Genomic DNA, 22,405 nt, shown 5'->3' on the forward strand with positions numbered 1-22,405 from the left:
ATGCTGTTTGGTCTCACAGGACTATGTTCACATACACACACATACACACACACACACACACACACACACACACACACACACACACGGACTCATGCATGTGTACATGCACACAAACCTACTATGAGCTTGGTGGCACTGTTAACATATCTTGTTCTGATACAGCAAGAGACAGAAGAATGTTTTATTTCCCACTAAAATTTGAATAAAAGCGTTGCCTAAATTTGTTTCTCTCCCTGCCTGCCTTTATTTTAATCACCACCATCATGATTTCAATGTAGGATGATACACAGCAGTGCACATATCTGCCACCCCATTGTCACTGAGATTTTCAAAATACCAGTCTTTTTTCATCCTGTTTTTCTTCTGAATTTTCAAGGCTTGCAAAAGGTATACTTTGTCTTTGTTTGACGGATCATCTCTAAACTAAAACCAAAGAACCAAGGATCTGTTGAAGATAGATAACCAATGACAATTCATGTAGTATGGAATATCATTTTAGGACTTTTATTTAGTTTGCATAGTAACTGTGCTATTGCTCCACATCAAGTCAGCTCATGAATGTACGATAACATATTAATTAATATATCATTATCCCATTAATTTACACTATAGAAATTACAAATAAAATCATAGAGAATTTAAAGGGAACCAACAAATTAGATATTCTAACTTGAAGATATGATATCAGTAAAATCATCCATTTTCCAGCCTAGATCAACATTCATTTTAATTCATATCTCATGAAGTACAGTTACTTTGAGATATCCTCAAGTACATATAACTTTAGTGCTAAGAATTAAACCATCATCACTTATTTCAGTGCTTTATATACCTCTAAAAGAACCTTTACTAAAGTTCACTAGAAAGAAAGACTTCAATGATTAAAACTGTTAATGATGGATCTGTATGGATACAAACATACTTATGTAGAAGGTAGTTTCATACTATACATGAGGATTAAATCTCCCTATAGATCAAATACCCTACACTATCACGGCTTAGATGATTTACATTATTAGGTATGGAATCCTTCCTAATTCTAGTGAGATAGATTATCTCTAATATGGTTATTTGTGAACTTCTGTTTACTTTTAAATAACAAATAAGTCAATTATACTGTGAGAACTATAATTTACTCTATATCTACTATCTACTCTTGAAATTTGGGAGCTTCAATATATAGGGTCTTATGTGACAAATACAGCTTATTTTTAATGTGATCTCATCACCCAAAACAATATTTATTATTAAAAATATTATTTTATTTAAATATATAAAGTATTTGGCAGAACATTTAGTTAAATGCATTATCATATATAATTACAGACTCTTAGATATTGAATAGGTGATATATACCTGTAGCTAAAGTACATGATTTTTTTTGATATATAAATGTTTATTTTTAAATAGCTAAAAACTTTTGGTTACATGAGTTTGTTATAAATTATTATTACAAAACAAATTACAGTATTTCTTTTGGAAATAATAAGCAAGGATTCAGAAGAAAATAAAGATTAGGGTTGGCAATTTATAGTAGCATAGGCATTGCAGTACATCAAAGTTTACCAGGAATATGGTATCCCAAAAGATATGAATCATGATTAGTAAGTGATAATAGCAAAAATATAATCATTTAGTTAAGACAATTAAATAGCCTACTAATTACAAAGATATTTTCCAATCAATTCTATGCCCGTATGTCTTTATTCTCCAAGCATTGAAAATGAGAAATTTGTTTCATCATTAATGTATTCCAGCTTAAAAATTGTGCATGTTAAATTTCAAGTATGAAATCTTTATTTAACCAAAAGTTATTATTACTTTCTTTATTATTTTATAGCTGAACACCCAAACTCAAAATAAATAGATTTTGAGAAATTAGCTAACTTGGAGATAGAATCACTGTTGTTGGTGGTAGGTGGTTGGTTTTAGTTTGTCCATTCTTTTAAATATCGTAAAAATTCTGCACAATATTTCTGAATATGAAGGGATAAGCAAACCACATTAATATGACATTTGGCATTATATACTTTTTCTCACCAGCTTGCTGAAAGTCTCCTTGACATCTTTGTTTCTGAGACTATAGATCAAGGGATTTAACATAGGGATGAAGACCGTATAGAACACTGAGGCCACCTTGACCATGAGCCAAGAACCTTTTGTGTTAGGTACACAGTAAAGAAAAAGAATTGTTCCATGGAAAATAATAATGGCAGTCAGGTGGGAGGCACATGTAGAGAAGGCTTTACTACGGCCCCCAATGGAAGGCATCTTCATGACAGTAATGAATATGAAAACATAGGATGTAAGAATAATGACTAGGCTGCTTATTTCATTAAATGTGGCAGAGACAAAAATAATCTCCTGACTAATGTAAGGGTCACTGCAGGATACAGCCACAATAGCAGCATGCTCACACACAAAATTATTTATGATATTAATTCCTTGGAAGGATAATCTCAGCAAGAAGTAAGTAAGTGTAAGGGAACAAATTAAACCCCAAGAATATGATGCACCCACTAAAAAGGAACACAGCTTTGGGGACATGGCAACAGTATAGAGCAGAGGATTACACACTGCAACAAATCTGTCATAGGCCATCACTGCTAACATGTAGGTTTCAGTCACCACAAATGTACATGCAAAGAAGAACTGCATAATGCAGCCTGAGAAAGAGATGGTTCTGTCTTCTATGATCAAGTTTTCTAACAGTTTGGGGGTTACAACAGTAGAGTAACAGAAATCCACAAAGGAAAGGTGACTAAGGAAAAAGTACATGGGGGTACTGCGGAGCTTTGCGTTGACCCTGATGATGCCAATCATGCCCAGGTTTCCCAGCACAGTGACTGTGTATATGGTCAGAAACACAAGGAACAGGGGCACCTGTAGATCCGGGTATTCAGAGAAGCCCAAGAGAATGAAGATCACTGAGAAAGTCTGGTTTTCTTGGTCCCTGAGTTAAAATAGAAAAATTGAAAGAGAGAAGCAATCAAATAAGATAGACTGACAGAAAGTGTTTTGAGGTTTAAGGATACTCATAAAGATCTATATAGGGTTTTTTCCCAGTATTAGACTTGTGTCCCTGATATAAAAATATTATTAATATATGTACAATTTTACTTCAAGTATTACTTCAGATTTTATTATTCTTTCTACAGGGTTTACTATATCCTGAATACAGTTACACATTTTGTACAAATTATATTGAATCTAAATTCTATAATTAGACTTTTAAAAACATGGGAACCAAATCTCTGTTCTTTCTTGCATCCTATTCTAGTAAAATTAGAGCAACTTAGGGTTATTGTTATTCTACCAATAACAAATACTGTTTCAGCAAGTTCTGACACATATTTCATTATACTTAACTTTGTGGTAAACTTCTTATATGCCGTGTTTACCTTAATGAACTGGGGCTAAATTTCAAAATTACTCATTTTACCTCAGAAACTGCCTGTCATTTATGTTCAGTTGTTTGATGGTACAATGGGCTGTGTATATAATATGCATATGTACTTTCTGGCAAGTTTTCTCATTACATTTCTCTTATGTGCTAAATACAATACTGAGTATTTTAGAAACTCCAGAATAACCAAATATAATTTATATCCTTAGTTTTTCTATGAGATTAGAATGAGATTTGATACATATTATGAGTTATAATTGATTGAAGCTGACTGCATATGTAAAAAGGAAATATATAATGAATAAGTAGATATTCTCTAGAAATATTGGTCACATAATAACAAGTACAGTGACACACATGATGATAAATTCATCTAGTTAGGAAAACTATCATAAATGCTTATCATAGAAGTTATAGTCATACATACATTTTAAAGCCTGAAAAATTAGGGTCATACATTACTTTCCTTATAACATAAAATAAAATGAGAGTTGAATAAACTCACCACAAACCAGAAAACTTTGATGTATTCATTTAAGACTTATTTTTGAAAAAAAAAAAGATAGGTTCTAGAAGTGCCTCTGCTAGAAATTCTATTTAAATATATAATAGAATGCAAGTTATGGGAAAATACATCAAAGAATATTTTAGAAAAAGATGACTTCTATCACATAACCTTTACAAAAATATCTCAGTGATAACTGAGAGAAAGGGAAATAAAAAGATAGAACCTTAGCATCAAACTATGTCCCACATTTATGTCACAGATACCTCAGGGATGTAAACCCTAGAGAATGCAAATGAAGAATTGCTCTGGAGGCCTAAATCAAATAATTAGATGAAACAAAGCACCATGTTCTATTTTGTCTGTAATTTTATCTAAACTTAGTAATACTTTTAAAGCCATGTTTAATGCTTTAAATATCTTATAAATATTTTATAAGAGATCAACATTCTTTAAACTTAGATATATACAGGAAGCTATAAAATATATATAAACTAAGGACTAATTCCCATGATACTGGAAGATACCATGGAAGTTTCCAAAGGATGAAGGAAACCAACAGTTCTATCTAGTAATTCCCCTTGAACAACAACAGTGACCAACATAGTGTTATAACCCTATGAGTAGAGAAGTAATGTGCATACATTCCCAGTAAACAAAAGTTCTTTAAATGGACATAAGAACCCCAGCCCACTCCCAGCAAGAGGGAAATCTTGTCTACTACTGGAAACCTAGATAACTAAGTACTCAATGCTAATGAAGACAAGAATCTTGGCAGAGAACCTACACCATTTTACTAAAATAGCATAATCTATAACCGCATTCTAAATATTTGATTTATACTCACAGATAAGTGTAGTCTTCACCTGTAATCAGGAAAACTCTTTGCCACAGTCAGAAATCACCACCAAAAATCACAACCAAACAATATGTAGAATTATGGAGCTCAGCTTGCCTTTCGACCAAGGAGGTCTGCTCTAACCAAGTACATAGGATGACTTCTGTAAACAGTTACACAGGGAACGTACTCTAACCAGAGACAAAGGGGCCTGGCTAACCAGAGACAGATGCCTGACTCCCAGTAGTCCTGCTCCAGCCAGGTCAAACAGCTGCACTTGCCTCCAAAAAGGACTATTCCACTCTGAGACACCCAGGCCAGTTAATACCAGAAATAGCCAGATGGCAAAATGTAAGTGCAAGGATATAAGTGACAAAAGTCAATGTAATTTGTCGCCATCACAACCCAGTTCTCTTACAACACCAAGTTCAGGGTACCCTCACGCACATTGAAGAGCAAGATTCTGACATAAAGTCCCATCTCATAAAGATGATAAGGCCTTTAAGTAGGGTATATATAACTCCTTAAAAGAAATAGAGGAAAGGACAGATGGACAGGGAGAAGCTATTAAAGAGGAAACAAATACCTTAAAGAAATACAGGAAAATAAAATCAAACAGGTAAAATAATTGAACAAAGCAATTCCTAAACTGGGAATGAAAAACATTTTTAAAATCAAGCAAACCTAGAAATGGAAAACCTTGGAAGAAGAAAAGAAAGTACAAATGAATGTATCATCAAGAATACAGGACATGAAAGTCAGAATCTCAGGTATGAAAGATAACATAAAAGAAATTGATACATTTGTCAGGCAAAATGCCAAATATAAAATGTTCCTCACTCAAAACATTCAGGAGAGTTGACATGCTAAGAAAGTACCAAAATCAGAATAATAGGAAGAGAACAGCGTGAAGATTCCAAGTTGAAAGGGCTGGAAAACATCTTCAACAAAATCATAAAAGAAAACTATCCTAACCTAAAGAAGGAGATGGTCATAAACATACAAGAAACCAAGGAACACTAAATAGATCACACTAGAAAATACTTCCAGCATATGATAATCAAAATGTTAAATGTATAGAACAAAGAGGTATGTTAAAAACTGTAACAGGATAAGGCCAAGTAACATATAAAAGAAAGACCTATCAGAATTATGCCAGACTTTTTAAGACATTCTAAAAGACAGAAGATCCTGGACAGATGTCATATGGACCCTAACAGACCACAGATGCCAGCCTAGTAAACTCTCAATCACCATAAACGAACAGATCAAGATATTCTATGACAGATCGAAATTTAAACAATATCTTTATACTAACCCAGCCCTACAGAGGATAATAGGAAACTCCAACACCAGGAGCTAACTATGCTCAAGAAAAAGCAAGAAATGAATCATTTCACAACAAACGAATAACATTCACATGCTCATGCATACACACACACACACACACACACACACACACACACACACACACTACACAACCCTCAACAACAAAAATACCAGAAACCTAACATCATTTATCTTTAGTATCTCTCAACACCGAAGACCTCAATTCACTAGAAAAATACACATGCTAACAGATAGGATAAGAAACAAGAAGTATTTTGTTGCATACAAGCAATTTACTTCAGTTATAAAGATAGCAACTACCTCAGAGTAGAAAAAAGTTTTCCAAGGAAATGGTCCCAAGAAATTGTTGTTGGGATTGCCAAAGTTGCCATTCTAATATCCAATAAAATATAGTTATAACCAAAGTAAACAAAAGAGGTAGAGAAGGACACTTCATACTAATCAAAGAAAAAAAATCTGCCAAGATGTAGTCTCAATTCTGAATAGTTAGGTCCCAAATACAAGGGGACCGAAATTCATAAAAGAAACTTTACTAAAGTTCAAAATACACATTAAAACTCACAAAATAATAGTGGGAGACTTCAACATCCAACCCTCACCAATGAACGGGTCATTGAAACAGAAACTAAACAGAGATATGGTAAAAATAACAGAAGTTATGAAACGAAATTATTTAGCAGGTATCTCCACAATATTTTAGCCCAAAACCAAAAAAACTATACCTTCTTCTTAGCACCTCAGGGAAACTTCTCCAAAATTGATCATATAAATGAACAAAGAAGTCTCAACAAGTACAAGGAGACTGACATCACTCCATGCATTCTATCAGATCACCACAGACTAAGGTTGGACTTCAATAACAGCAAAAACAATGGAAAGTCCACATAATCATGAAAACTAAACCACTCAGTACTCATTGATAACTTGGCCAGGAAGAACATAAAGAAATGTAAGACTATCTAGAATTCAACAAAAATAAAGGCACAGCATACCCAAATTTATGGGAAATAATGAAAACAGCATGAAGAGCAAAAATTCATAGCACTAAGTGCCTTCATAAAGCTTCATAAAGAAATTAGATATAACCTACACTAGCAAGTTGACAGCACATCTGAAAGCTCTAGATCAAAAATAAGCAAACACACAGAAGAGGAGTAGACAGAAAGCAATAGCCAAACTCAGGGTTGAAATCAACCAACTGGAAACAAAGAAAAAGATAGAAAGAATCAACAATATAAGCAGGTGCTTCTTGAGAAAATCAACAAGATACATAAACCTTTAGCCAAACTAACTAAAAGGCACAGAGATTGTATCCAAATTAACAAAATCAAAAATGAAAAGCTAGACAAACAACATAAACTAATGAAATTTACAAAATCATCTTATCTTATTACAAAAGTCTATACTTGACAAAACTGAAGTATCTAGACAAAAATAGATGATTTTCAAGACAGAAATGATGTACCAAAGGTAATCCAATGTCAAGTAAACTATCAAAACAGTACCATGACCACTAAGGAAATAGAAACAGTCATTGAAATTTTTCAGAGAGAGAAATGAGAGAGAGAGAGAGAGAGAGAGAGAGAGAGAGAGAGAGAGAGAGAGAGAGAGAGAGAGAGCGCTTTTTCACAGGTCAAGATGTTTGTAGTGAAGAATTCCACCAGACATTCAAAGAAAAGATAATTCTTCAAACTAATCCACAAAACAGAAAAAGAAGAAACACTACCTAATTCATTCTATGAAGTCACAGTTACTCTGATACCTAAAACACACAATGACCCAACAAGGAATAAGGACTTCTGACCAGTTTTGCTTATGGGTACTGATGCAAAAATACTCAATAAAATTCTCACAAACTGAATTTAAGAACACATCAAAAACAACATTCATCATGATCAGGTAGACTTCATCTCAGGGATACAAGGATGGTTCAATATACAAATATAAAAAAAACCAAAATCAACAATATAAGCAAACTCAAAGAAAAAAGGCACATGATCATCTCCCTTAACAATCTCTCTCCCTCAGCCCTCCATTGGATATGTATTAGTCAGGCTCTGGCAGAGCCTCTCAGCAAACAGCTATACCCAGCTCCCTGTCAGTAAGCACTTGTTGGTATCAGTAATAGTGTGTGGGTTTGGTATCTGCAGATGTGATGTATCCTTAGGTGGGGCAGTTAGTTTCTGGATGCCCTTTTCTTCAGTCTCTGCTCCACTCTTTGTCCCTTCCTTTCTTTTTGACAGGAGGAACCTTGGATTAATATTCTTGAGATGGGTGGATGGTCCCATCCCTCAACCAGAGGCTGTGTCTATACAGGTTTTCTCTTCCCTTTGTTGGTTATACTGGCTAATGTCTTCCCTGTTTGTTCCTGGGAAACTTTTGGGTCCCTGGCGTCTGGGACTTTCTAGTGGCTACCCTTAGTTCTTCCTCTCCCACAACTACACACCTACATTCTAATTCCGGACCCATTTTACTTCTCCCCATCTCTTTCCATATCTGAACTGGCACAACTTTTTCCCTCCCCCTCCTCTCTCCCTACTACATCCCTCTCTCCCTCTCCTTCCTGAGATTGTTTTCTTCCCCCTTCTGAGTATAGGATTGTAGCATCCACACTTTTGTGTGATCATCTTTCTTCTTGGGTTTTAAATGGTCTGTGAGTTGTAACATGGGTATTCCAAGATTCTTTTTGGCTAATATCCATTTATCAGTAAGTACATACCAGGTTTGTTCTTTTGTGATTGGGTTACTTCACTCAGGATGATATTTTCTAGTTCCATCCATTTGCTTATGAATTTCATGAGGTCATTGCTTTTAATAGCTGAGTAGTACTCCATTGTGTAGATGTACCACATTTTCTATATCCATTCCTCTGTTGAAGGACATCTGGGTTCTTTCCAGCTTCTGGCTATTATAAATAAGACTGCTGTAAACATAGTGGAACATGTGTCTTGTTATATGTTGGAGCATCTTTTGGGTATATTCCAAGGAGAGGTATAGCTGGGTCTTCAGGTAGAGAATGTCCAATTTTCTGAGGAACATCCAGACTGATTTCCAGAGTGGTTGTACCAGTTTGCAATCCCACCAACAATGGAGAAGTGTTCCTCTTTCTCCACATTCTCTGCAGCATCTGCTGTCACCTGAGTTTTTGATCTTAGCCATTCTGACTGGTGTAAGGTGGAATCCCAGGATTGTTTTGATTTGCATTTCCCTGATGACTAAGGATGTTGAACATCTCTTTACATGCTACTCAGCCACTAAAGATTCCTCAGTTGAGAATTTTCTTAAGCAAAGATTCTTAAAGAGGAATCAAAATATGCTGCACCATACTACAGAGACATGTACACAGAATGTTTATAGCACCCTTATTTTAAAAATAAAGAAACTGGAAGAAATCCAGATGTCCATCAAGAGAATAATGGATACAGAAAATGTGGTCCATTTACACAATGGAATATGATTCAGTTATTAAAATTGAAGACATCATCTATTTTGCATGCAGATGGATGAAACTAGAAAATATTATTCTGAATGAGGTATCCCAGATACAAAATGATATGCATTGTATTATCCCAAAATTACAAAATACCCATGAAACAACCCACAGACACTGAGAGGTTTAATAAGAAAGAATGCCGAAGTGACAGTGATTTAATCTCGCTTAAAAGAGGGGACAAAAATAATCATGAGAAACAGACGGAATGAGAACCTGGAGAGGAGAGGGTAGAGGAAAGAGGGATTGAACCAGGTATGCCTGAGAGAGGAGAAAAGGCCAGAGGAACAGAAGAACAAATGGAAGTAAGCAGTTCTGTGCATAGGTGACAGGGAGAATCCTCTACAAAGTCCTGAGAACTGTGATGTGAAAGGCCCCAGGGCTCAATGGAGATGTCCTTGGTCGAATGCCCAAGAGTGGGGAGATAGAACCTGAATAGACTGCCTCCTCTAGATGAGAGAGATGGGGCATCAACTTACCTTCACACACCTGTAATACAGGGACAAAAATGGAGCAGAGACTGAAAGAAAGACCATCCAGTGACTGGCCAACTTGTGATCCCTCCCATGGATGGGCAGCATACCCTGATATTATTACTGATGCAATGTTGTGTTTTCAGATAGGAGCCTAGCATGGCTGTCGTCTGAGAGGCTCTACCAGCAGGTAAGACAGATGCAGATGCAGCCAACCACTGGACTGAGTTCAGGGACCTCTGCGGAGAAGTTATGAAAGCACTGAAGGAGCCTAAAGTAATGACAACCCTGTAGACAGACCAACAATGTCCAAGATCCTGGACCACTGGGAGTTCCCAGAGGAAAACCACCAATCAAAAATCATACAAGGTCTGGTCTGAGGTCTTGGCAATATGTAGATGAGGACTACTTTGTCTTTTCTCAGTGAGAAGGGATATACCTAATCTTGTAGAGACTTGATGCCCCAGAAAAAGAGGAAGCCTGCATGGGTCTGGGGAAATGGAATGGTGAGCACCCCCTCAGAGGCAACGGGGAGGGAGAATGTGGTTAAGAACTCCGGAAAGAGGGACTAGAAAGGGTGCAAAATGTGGAATGTAAGTAAATAAAGTAATTATTAAAAAAACACTATGAATACATTTGTGGGCAGCAAACTCTGAACTCTCTCAAGAGTTCGTTTGATAGTTTTTTGTCCAAGGCATTTAAAATAAGATATTAAAATTTTTTAAAAAGCAAAATGACAAAGAAATTAACTGCCTAAATATGTGGGTGGCCAATAATGACACAGTAATGAGCATTAGGTGAATTTAACTTATATCCAATTGAGTCTAGCTTAAAGTATCGATTTCTGACAAGGATGAATATAATCGATCACAGAGGTTTATAGCTGTGGTTGAGAGCTTAGCCTTTAACAGATGAGCCATATTTCCAGTTCCAGACAGGTTTATATAATTGTCCCAAATATTGAGATAAACTCTTAGAACTGTGTACTAAAGTAGTACATACCTTAATCTCAAGGTTTGAAACTCATAATAAGTCTAGTATTATACATGTACATTGGGAATCTTATTCTCCAGAGGGAGAGTTGACACTCAGGTGCTCCTCCTTACATGTGCTTCTTAGGTGAATGAAATTAGCACTATATTGTCTAATCCACAGATTATGGCAGTCCTCGTTTTCCTAATGTTTGGGGAAGGAGGATTAAATTTGCGTTAATATATGATTTGGGATTGACAGAGGGGGTATAAGGCTTTATAATGGGTAAATATACACTAGGACTTGGAGATATACGCATTCATTGCTTACAGGTATATATTTACATAGATTTTAAGACTATTTTTGTGTTTACACTTCACATCTTGTAAAATTTTATGCAATTTTTTTCTCATACTTTAATCGTAATACAAACCTCTTCAGAACAATAGCTTTTGATTTTGGTTTTGCTTACAAAAAGAATCCACTAGGTGGCAGAAGGACACCATAATTCTACTCAACAGGAAAAATTATTGTTTTTAAGGAAATACACAATGTTATTTATATTTTAATACCGCTTGGTTATCCATTCCACTGCTTTCTCAATTAATGGATGAGGAACAAATCTTCAAGAGTAATAAATGATATGACTGAATCCAAATGTTCATTTACATTATTATTTTTCTCTTTCTTAGTTTTGACTAGAAACAATCCTTTTGACTTCTGGTCACTCAACTGGCACTAACTTTAAGAAGAAAAGGCATAGTTGTCTATAAAATAACAACTATGACATGACTAAAATCTTAACTTGAAGCTACAATATTTATTAGATATAATATCAATGTTAAACACATCATATATATATATATACATATATGTATATATATGCAGTGCCTCAAAAAAGGTTCCTTCAAGGTTAAAAACAAAACAATAACAACCAAACAACAACAAACCAAAACAAAGCGAACAACACCAGTTTCTAAATGTGTCTTAATGTGACCACAGCATTATTAGAGTCCCTTCATAATAATCACTAAACTATATGAGAAAATATGACATAATTAAATAATTCTAGTTATAAATGGGCTTTAAAATATAGAGTACACATCATGAATTTACATGAATTTTTTTGTGCAATACTCATGATAATCCTATTTCAATTGTTACAGCTTTAGTATATACATGCTGCTGAAGTGAGTACTATAAGTGACTCTCCAATTTTAAAAATTGGGCTAACATAATTTTTTTAAAAATTAACAGAAACAAAATGCCATGTTTTGCTAACAGCTATAAAGGGTAGAAAGCTGTAGTGACATAAGCGTGAAAGTGAAAGACTGGAAAACACTGTCCCAGGCAAGTGGAATATAAAAGCAGATGTACATTGCTACACTGGTATCTACATTAGCAATTTTCAGATAAACATGGTCAGGAGAGATAAAGAAAGCCACTACTTATCAACAATGGGAGTATTAAATCCGAGCAATAAATATATATAATATTATCTGAACATTGATCTATCCAACTTCAGAAAAGAAGCCTGACTGGTCACATAAATGGATGACTGATCTGAAAATGATAGTAACACACAGAATGACTCTTCTTCTTAGCTGTATGACTAAAGCCCTGACAAGAAGTGACTTTAAAAAAAGCAAAGTGTGGCTTGACTCAGTTCTTGAGATACTGAAAAGGCAAGGTGAAGGGTTCCTACTTTCTTAACAAATCAGGAAGGAGAGAAAATGAAGCTGTGCACCTCTCTCTCTCTCTCTCTCTCTCTCTCTCTCTCTCTCTCTCTCTCTCTCTCTCTCTCTCTCTCTCACACACACACACACACACACACACACACACCAGACACACATACACAAATATTTGTTTGTACATGAACGCCACGTGTGTGTGCGTAAATGTGTGTGTGTGTGTGTGTGTGTGTGTGTGTGTGTGTATCTGTGTGTTTGTCTTTTTCTTTTATTCAAGCTAATCCTGCAGACCATGAGATGGTACTAAACATTTTTAAAATAAATCTTTCATTCAGTTAATCTTCTCTAAAGCATGTTGGTATCCTACAAAACATACACGGTTGATACTGAGTAATATTCAATAATACCATTTACAAAGGTCTTGGCTAGTGTTTAGTAATACCTTTTTGAGCTATACAATAAATGCTTCTCTTCTTTAGACAGTATCGAAGATACAAATAAAGATATACACCCCAGTCTTGGTTTGAATAGGAATGACTCCAAAAGGCTCATGTATTTGAATCCTTGATCATTTAGGAGTGGCACTATTCAGGGATATATCCTTGTAGTAGGTGTGACGTTGTTGGAAGTTGGAAGTGTGTTAATAGATGAGCTTTGGGGTTGCAAATGTTCAAGCTAGGCCCAGTGTCTCTTTTTCTTCCTGTTCCCTACTGTTCCAAATGTGGAACTCTTGGTGCTTTTGACAGCAAAATATATGTCAGGCTTCCTGCGATGCCAATAATAGACTAAATCTCTGAATAATTTAGCCAGTTCCAATTAAATGTTTTGATTGTTTGTTGTTGTTGTTTGCTTGTTTGTTTGATTGATATGTCATGATCAGCAATAGAAACCCTAACTAAGACAGTACGTTTAAAAGAAAGAGAAAATAAAACAAAAAGGCAACATTGGGTTAATGAGAATGAATAAAGAAATACGATATTTACTTTCAATGGACTATTACTATTGCTTTCAATGAACTACACACACACACACACACACACACACACACACACACAATTAAATCTTTTTTGCCAGAAATTGGATGGGAATAGAGATCATCCTGATAAGTAAAGTAAGCAAAACTCAAAAGAAACATTGCTTGTTTTATAGCTCATATGTAGCATTAAGATCCTGACAACAGACATGGGCCATTTTTGTAAAGCTAGAGAAATGGAGGCGACAAAAGATAGGATTATACTAGAGTAAAAATGGCAAAGAGAACTATATTCCTTGAGGATGCGATAGCTAGCTATTATTTGGTACCAATGTGTCTTTGTCTTCCAAGAAATGAGCTGCTATAGATAAGTCATTGAGTGGTCAGACCTAAGTAATACTTTATACATGTCCCCAGTGATGACTAATGTAACTTAAAATGGAGGCGTCAAGGACTGTTGATCTGTTGCTCTGAAAAATCTGGGAAATGCAAATGGTCTGAAAGTCAGATAAGAAGACGATAATGGATTGTGTAGCACTAACAGATGCCTCTACTTTTGTAAAAGTCGATATTGCTATGGAAAAAAAAGAGATGGTATTTTTGTTACTGTATAGCAGCAAAGTAATATATAACTGAGGTAAGTAAAGCAATTTTTCTGCCCAGTGTGGATTCCATGAAGAGTTATCATACATACTTCTCAGATGTCTGCTTTCAAACCTCACTTGAAATGTACTTTCTCCTGGCATGCTGTATTAGCTTTAAGGCTGTATTGGTATCTTCCTAGCAGTAAGAATAAATTAATTTAATCTAACTTTGAATTGAGTTTAAAGTTGAGCCTGTGCTTTCTCCCAGTGTATTGAATGCCACAGCAATACTAATATAAAATGTTAGGATGAAACTCAGCCATTTGATTACTATGGTCTACTAGTAAAATATATAAAGGACAGGTTTAAGAAAAGTTTTCTGTCAAAAACATTAATTCATTTTGAAATTTCAACAAATACAGTTAATTATTATCTGAGACAAAACACAAAAAACAAAATAAATATGGAGAGAAGGAGAAACATTCTAAACAAAAAAGATGTGAGACAGCAAACACTTGGCAACTCAGGACACAATTATTCAAATAGGGTATAGTTGCAAAATTGAAATTCCTGTAGATACTTTTACAGTTGAAAACACATTTTGTATAACTAATGTATACTAATCCAAATAGAATAAATAAAAAGGAAAAATATTCCATCACCCAACTGATATCCCAGTGACCTAAAAGAGTGTCTTGTTTGCAAGAAATTCTGATGCAATAATGATATAAATGTTAACACAAATATTAACTAACCACTTTCTGAATATATTTAAGTCTCACTCAATGTTATAGAATAGTACCACCAAAGATTTAGTGGTCAAGAACCAGAGATTAGGCAGTGCAAAGCTCTAAAATAAAACCTAGTACTGCTAAATAAATACGGCCATTAAATGACTCATAATACCATAATGCAAGGGCCAAAGATAATTATCATTTTGTTCAATCCCTATCAGGGAAGTTTCTACTTACAGGAAATGATTATTAACATAGAGCCCAGCAACTGCACAATGGGCAGAATATAAGAGATTTAGAATATTCAATTCTAAATAAATGGGAAGTCATCAAACTTTTTTTTTTTTTAATGAAGAAGAGTTTATTTTGGCTTACTGTAGTTCATCATGGTGGAGGAGTATAGCATCAGAAATGTGAGGTGGATGGTCACATTGCATTTGCAGTCAGGAAGTAGAGGGTAGACAGGAAGAATTCTTAAGTCCCACCCCAAACCTCAGGTACTAACTTACTCTAATAAGTTCCCACCTCATGGATTGGATCCCAGCTGGGGATCAAGTGTTCCAACATATCCCTAATGATATATATGAAATATCCCTATTTCATATTTGATCAACAGCACTATGCTTGCTTGCCAATGTGACTGCTATTCCTCACCTGGCCTTTTCCTAGCCCTTTGTACCTGAAGCTTTGTGGTGTCAGGTGATACTCTGTTCTGTGGATCCACTCATCAATGGCATGTGTTTCTAGTTTCCTTCTGAATTGTCTGCCTTGATCTCTTAAACTTAGAAATGCTTATGCTCTTTAATCTCCTTGATAATCTGGGTACCTGCCCTTAGAAACAGGACTACATGGGAAACCTGCTTTTGTCATGATAACATTTTAAAATTTCTTTTTACTTCTACATTCAGTTTATTGTGTAGGGCTGACTTAGTTTGCTTTTCTAAAATAAACAGCTCATGTAGATTACAGCTGAAAGTTAATCAAAAACTTGTCAGCCATTGGACTATATTGCATATAAAGACTGACAAATATTTCCTATTTAAATATGAATACCAACTACATGGATTGGCTTATGCTTACTTAATACGTGACCAAAATCCTACCATCCTCCTCTCCTTTCTCATTTAATTTTGCAGTACTAAAGAATGAACCTAGGATTTGGCACATGCTAGGCAAATGATTTGCCATTGAGCTATATCTTTTTGTTTTGGGATGGACTTTTGCTACATTTTTTTAAATATATTTTTCCATCTTTATTAACTTGAGTATTTCTTATTTACATTTCAATTGTTATTACCCTTCCCAGTTTCCAGGCCAACATCGCCCTAACCCCTCCCACTCCCCTTCTCTATGGGTGTTCCCCGCCCCACCTCCCCCCCCATTCCGCCCTCCCCCCAATAATCACATTCACTGGGGGTTCAGTCTTGGCAGGACCAAGGGCTTCCCCTTCCACTGGTGCTCTTACTAGACTAATCATTGTTACATATGCAGTTGGAGTCCAGGGTCAGTATTTGTATAGTCTTTGGGTAGTGGCTTAGTCCCTGGAAGCTCTGGTTGGTTGGCATTGTTGTTCATATGGGGTCTCAAACCCCTTCAGCTTATTCAGTTCTTTCTCTGATTCCTTCAATGGGGTCCCATTCTCAGTTCAGTGGTTTGCTGATAGCATTTGCCTATGTATTTGCCATATTCTGACTGTGTCTCTCAGGAGAGATCTACATCCAGTTCCTGTCAGACTGCACTTCTTTGCTTCATCCATCTTATCTAGTTTGGTGGCTGTGTATGTATGGGACACATGTGGGGCAGGCTCTGAATGGGTGTTCCTTCTGCCTCTGTTTTAATCTTTGCCTCTCTATTCCCTGCCAAGGGTATTCTTGTTCCCCTTTTAAAGAAGGAGTAAAGCATTCACATTTTGGTCATCCTTCTTGAGTTTCATGTGCTCTGTTCATCTAGGGTAATTTGAGCATTTGGGCTAATATCGACTTATCAATGAGTGCATACCAGGTGTGTTTTTCTATGATTGGGTTACCTCACTCAGAATGATGTTTTCCAGTTCCATCCATTTGCCTACGAATTTCATAAAGTCATTGTTTTTGATAGCTGAGTAATATTCCATTGTGTAGATGTACCACATTTTCTGTATCCATTCCTCTGTTGAAGGGCATCTGGGTTCTTTCCAGCTTCTGGCTATTATAAATAAGGCTGCTATGAACATAGTGGAGCATGTGTCTTTGTAATATCTTGTGGCATCTTTGGGGTATATGCCCAAGAAAGGTATAGCTGGGTCCTCAGGTAGTTCAATGTGCAATTTTCTGAGGAACCTCCAGACTGATTTCCAGAATGGTTGTACCAGTCTGCAATCCCACCAACAATGGAGGAGTGTTCTTCTTTCTCCATATCCTCGCCAGCATTTGCTGTCACCTGAGTTTTTGACCTTAGCCATTCTCACTGGTATGAGGTGAAATCTTAGGGTTGTCTTGATTTGCATTTCCCTTATGACTAAAGATGTTGAACATTTCTTTAGGTTTTTCTCAGCCATAAAGCATTCTTCAGCTGTGAATTCTTTGTATAGCTCTGCACCCGATTTTTAATAGGGTTTTTTGTCTCTCTGCAGTCTAACTTCTTGAGTTCTTTGTATATTTTGGATATAAGCCATCTATCACTTGTAGGATTGGTAAAGATATTTTCCCAATCTGTTGGTTGCCATTTTTTCCTAACCACAGTGTCCTTTGCCTTACAGAAGCTTTGCAGTTTTATGAGATCCCATTTGTCAATTCTTGATCTTAGAACATAAGCCATTGGTGTTTGTTCAGGAAATTTTCTCCAGTGCCCATGTGTTTGAGATGCTTCCCCACTTTTTCTTCTATTAGTTTGACTGTATCTGGTTTGATGTGGAGGTCCTTGATCCACTTGGACTTAAGCTTTGTACAGGGTGATAAGCATGGATCAATCTGTCTTCTTCTACATGCTGACCTCCAGTTGCACCAGCACCATTTGCTGAAAATGCTATCTTTTTTCCATTGGATGGTTTTGGTTCCTTTGTCAAAAATCAAGTGACCATAGGTGTGTGGGTTCATTTCTGTGTCTTCAATTCTATTCCATTGGTCTATCTGTCTTTCTCTGTACCAATACCATGCAGTTTTTTTCACTATTGCTCTGTAATACATCTTGAGTTCAGGGATAGTGATTCCCCTAGATGTCCTTTTATTGTTGAGGATAGTTTTAGCTATCCTGGGTTTTTTGTTATTCCAAATGAATTTGCAAATTGTTTTGTCTAACTCTTTGAAGAATTGGATTGGTATTTTGATGGGAATTGCATAGAATCTGTCGATCGCTTTGGTAAAATGTCCATTTTTGCTATGTTAATCCTGCCAATCCATGAGCATGGGAGATCTTTCTATTTTCCTTTTAAGGCTCAGAGATTTATGCAGAAGAGGAGGTAGAAAGGTAAGAACAAAGGGGCAGGGATGGTGATTCCCCCAGTTGTTCTTTCATTGTTCAGAATTGTTTTCACTCTTCTGGCTTTTTTGTCTTTCCAGATGAGTTTAAGACTTGCTTTTTCCATGTCTTTCAAAATTTTGCTGGAATTTGGTTGGGATTGCCATTGGTAGGATGGCCAGTTTTACTAGGTTAATTCTGCTAATCCACAAGCATGGGAAATCTCTCCATTTTCTGAGATCTTTGATTTTTTTCTTGAGAAACTTGAAGTTCTTGACATACAGCTCTTTCAGTTTTTGTTAGAGCTACCCCAAGAATTTTTATGTTATTCGTGGCTATTGTGAAGGGAGTTGTTTTCCTAATTTCTTTCTCAGCCTGTTTATCCTTTCTATAAAGGAAGGCTACTGATTTACTTGAGTTAATTTTATATTCAGCCACTTTTTGTAATTGTTTATCAACAGGAGAAGTTCTCTGGTAGAATTTTTGAGTTTGCTTTTGTATACTATCATATCATCTGCAAATAATGGTACCTTTATTTCTTCTCTGTCAATTTGTATCCTCTTGATCTCTTTTTGTTTTCTTATTGTTCTAGCTAGTACTTGCAGTGCTTCATTGAATGGATATGGGGAGAGTGGGATTCCTTTTCTTGTCCCCAATTTTTGTGGAATTGCTTCAAGTATCTCTCCATTTAATTTGATATAGGGTTTTGGTTTGCAATAAATTACTTTTATTATGTTTGGTGTTAGGCTTAAAGGGTGTTATATTTTGTCAAATTCTTTTTCTGCATTTAAGGAGATGTTCATGTGATTTTTTAATTTGAGTTTGTTTATATACTGGATTATGTTAATGAATTATCCTATATTTAACCAAACTTGAATTCCTGGGAAAAAAATCTTCTTGATCGAAGTGAATGATGATTTTGATGTTTTCTTGGATTCTGTTTGCAAGTATTTTATTGAGTATTTTTGCATTGATATTCATAAGCGAGATTGGTCTGAAGTTCTTCTTTTTGCTTGGGTCCTAATGTGGTTTAGGTGTCAGAGTAACTGTGTCTTCATGGAATGAATTAGGTAGTATTTTTCATGTTTCCATTTTGTGGAATAATTTGAAGACTATTGGTATCAGGTCTTATTTGAAGGTATGGTAGAATTCTGAACTAAATCCATCTGGCCCTGGGCTTTTTTGTTTGGGAGGTTTTTAATGACTTCTTTTATTTCCTTATGGGATGTGGGCTTGTTTAGAATGCTTACCTTCTCTTCATTTAACTTTTGTATGTGGTATCTTCTAGAAAAAACATCCATTTCATCTAGATTTTGCAGTTTTGTTTAGTATAGGCTTTTGTAGTAGGATCTGATTTTTTTAATTTCTTCCATTTTTATTGTTATGTCTCCCTTTTTATTTCTGATTTTGTTCATTTGAATACTCCCTCTAAGCTCTTTAGTTGTTTGGCTATACATTTATCTATCTTGATTCTTTCAAAGCACCAGCTTTCGGTTTTGTTGATTCTTTGTATTGTTCACTTTGCTTCTATTTGGTTGATTTCTGCCCTGAGTTTGACTATTTCCTCTAGTCGACTCCTCTTGGGTGAGTTTGCTTCTTTTTATTCTAGAGCTCTGAGGTATGGTGTTAAGTTGCTAGTGTAAGATTTCTGCAGTTTCTTTACCAGGGCACTTACTGCTATTAATTTTCCTATTACTATGACTTTCATGGTGAGTGATGGAGTTGCTATCCCACAGTAAAAATTATAACCTATAATTGTTCCTGTCTGAAAGCACAGCAGGAACAGAAACGGGGAAGAGCATGAAGAAAAGAAGACCTAGCCACAAGCCCATAGGGGATGTAGCTCAATGGGAGTCCCTAAGGCCTGATGCCATTATACCATTATTGAGTCTACAGAGTGCTCACAAGAAAAAAAAAAGTTCTCTCAGGACTGCCCTCCAAATGACCCAACAAGCAGCTGAATGAGTCAAATATAGATACTTGCACCCAACCAACCAATGAACAGAAGCTGCTGACCCCTGTGATTGAATTAGGGAAAAGCTGGAGGAAGCTGATGAGAAAGGTGACCCTATAGAAAGACCAGCAGTCTCTATTAACTTGGATCCTGGAGATCTCTCAGACACTGGATCACCAAGCAAGCAACTTATACTACCTGATATGAGGCCTCCAACATATGTACAGCAGAGGTCTCCCATGCCTGGATTCAGTCAGAGAAGATGCACCTAACTCTCAGGAGACTAGAGGCCCCAGGGAGTTTTAAGGTCTGGTGGGGTGGTTGGGGTGGGAACATCTTCATGAAGATGGGGATGGGGGTGTCAGGGAGGAGGTATAGGATGTGGAGGGAGGGTGGACCAGGAGGGGAATAAAATCTAGAGTGTAAGAATAAATAAATAAAGTAAGTAAGTAATTAAAAAGATTTATAATTGTCTCATGACAAAAAAAAAAAGACAGCAGAATAAAAGGTGATGTGTAACTCAAAAACACAAAACAAAGCAGAAGCCAAAAAAACAAATAAACAAAAAACAAAAAAACCAAGTTTATCTTCAAGGCATAACAGGACTGATGTAAATATTAACACAGTTATTATGATAACATGCCCAGGATCTTCAAAGGCTTAAACCAGACAAGCTCCAAGCAAATACTGATAGACTCTGACATGTATTCCCAATCCTAAACATGAAACTATCTGCTGTTGATACCCACTGCAAAGAAAGTATCAGTTTTCTCTGAAAGGGTTTCACTTAGTAGAGAACTAAACTTCAGGGAGCAAAATGAGTTGAATGTTATTTTTTAATTTTTTTCTTTCATTTGCTATTTTTTCAGTTTTAATTGTGATTTGTTTTAATTTTCATTTTTGTGGGTTTGTGTCTAGAGATTTTTTGCTATTATTTTTTTACCAATTTGTTTTGTGGGAGGGGGAATAATGTTGGAGGGGTAGAGAGATATGGAATAGGTTGGTAGAGAATGATAAGTGAATCAAAAATGAAAAGAATAATGTAATAAGTACATTTTTTGTAAAACCAATAAATCACAAGGAACTTAGTTTTGACAATTACTAAAACAGATTATATGTATGATATTTGTGTCAATATGTCATTGTGAAGAAATGCCTTGCATAAAATCTTTTAGTAATGACAGCACTTACTAATGGATGATATATATGTATACATATATTATATATATTCCAAAAATTATTTAAATAAAATAATAAAAGGCAAGCAGTCAACCAGTCCAAAAAATGAAGGGTGAGAAAAGAACAAAATGATGATAGAGACAGTCAGACAGACAGACAGACAGACAGGAAGGAAGGAAGGAAGAAAGAAAGAAAGAAAGAAAGAAAGAAAGAAAGAAAGAAAGAAAGAAAGAGAGAATTTTGTCTACAGTAGTATGTGGGATTTCTGGCCCTATGAAAGTGTAAATTGCCTAGTAGAAGAGTACAATTTACAAAACAAAAAAAAAAACCCTCCAAAATATCAAAATAACCGACATTGTATCAAATTGACATTGTGTCATGTATGTATCTAATTATATTCTCATTAGATTACTCAGCAAAGAAAAATCAGAAATTTAGAGGTTGATGAGATGGCTCATCACCTAGAGCCATTTGAAGATACAGCATCTTGCCTTTCAGACTTAGAACATTCATTTTAAAACAGTTTATATTTTTCTTTGAGATTGTCATATACTGTAATTGATAGCATATAAACTGCATTATTTTCCGGTTCCCGTGAAAAAACTCAATGCTGGTGGGACTACAGGAGTTCCCTGTTTCCCAGTGGTAATGTTTGGGTCCTCCAAAAGTAAATAACTTGGCACCCTACTCCACCAATCCTATCCCAGTCCATATGTCTGGGACACAGCCTTCAGAGACTGGCACCCAGCATGGCTGTCCTCAGAGAGTCTCCACCCAGCAGCCAACACAGACAAATGCAGAGACCCATAGCCAAACATTAG

General features: G+C 35.8%; 1 protein-coding gene across 1 annotated transcript in view; it reads right to left on the reverse strand.

Annotated features, from left to right (window-relative positions):
* The window catches only part of LOC116900883 (olfactory receptor 5D13-like), a 36,908-nt gene that overhangs the window by 2,856 nt on the left and 11,647 nt on the right, over positions 1–22,405 (reverse strand). Inside the window, exon 5 of the mRNA XM_032902560.1 lies at positions 2,031–2,953. Coding sequence (XP_032758451.1) covers positions 2,031–2,953 — 923 coding nt within the window. The remainder of the gene's footprint in view (positions 1–2,030; positions 2,954–22,405) is intronic.

Source organism: Rattus rattus, chromosome 5 (genome assembly GCF_011064425.1).
Source record: "Rattus rattus isolate New Zealand chromosome 5, Rrattus_CSIRO_v1, whole genome shotgun sequence".
In the NCBI taxonomy this organism is placed as follows: Eukaryota; Metazoa; Chordata; class Mammalia; order Rodentia; family Muridae; genus Rattus; species Rattus rattus.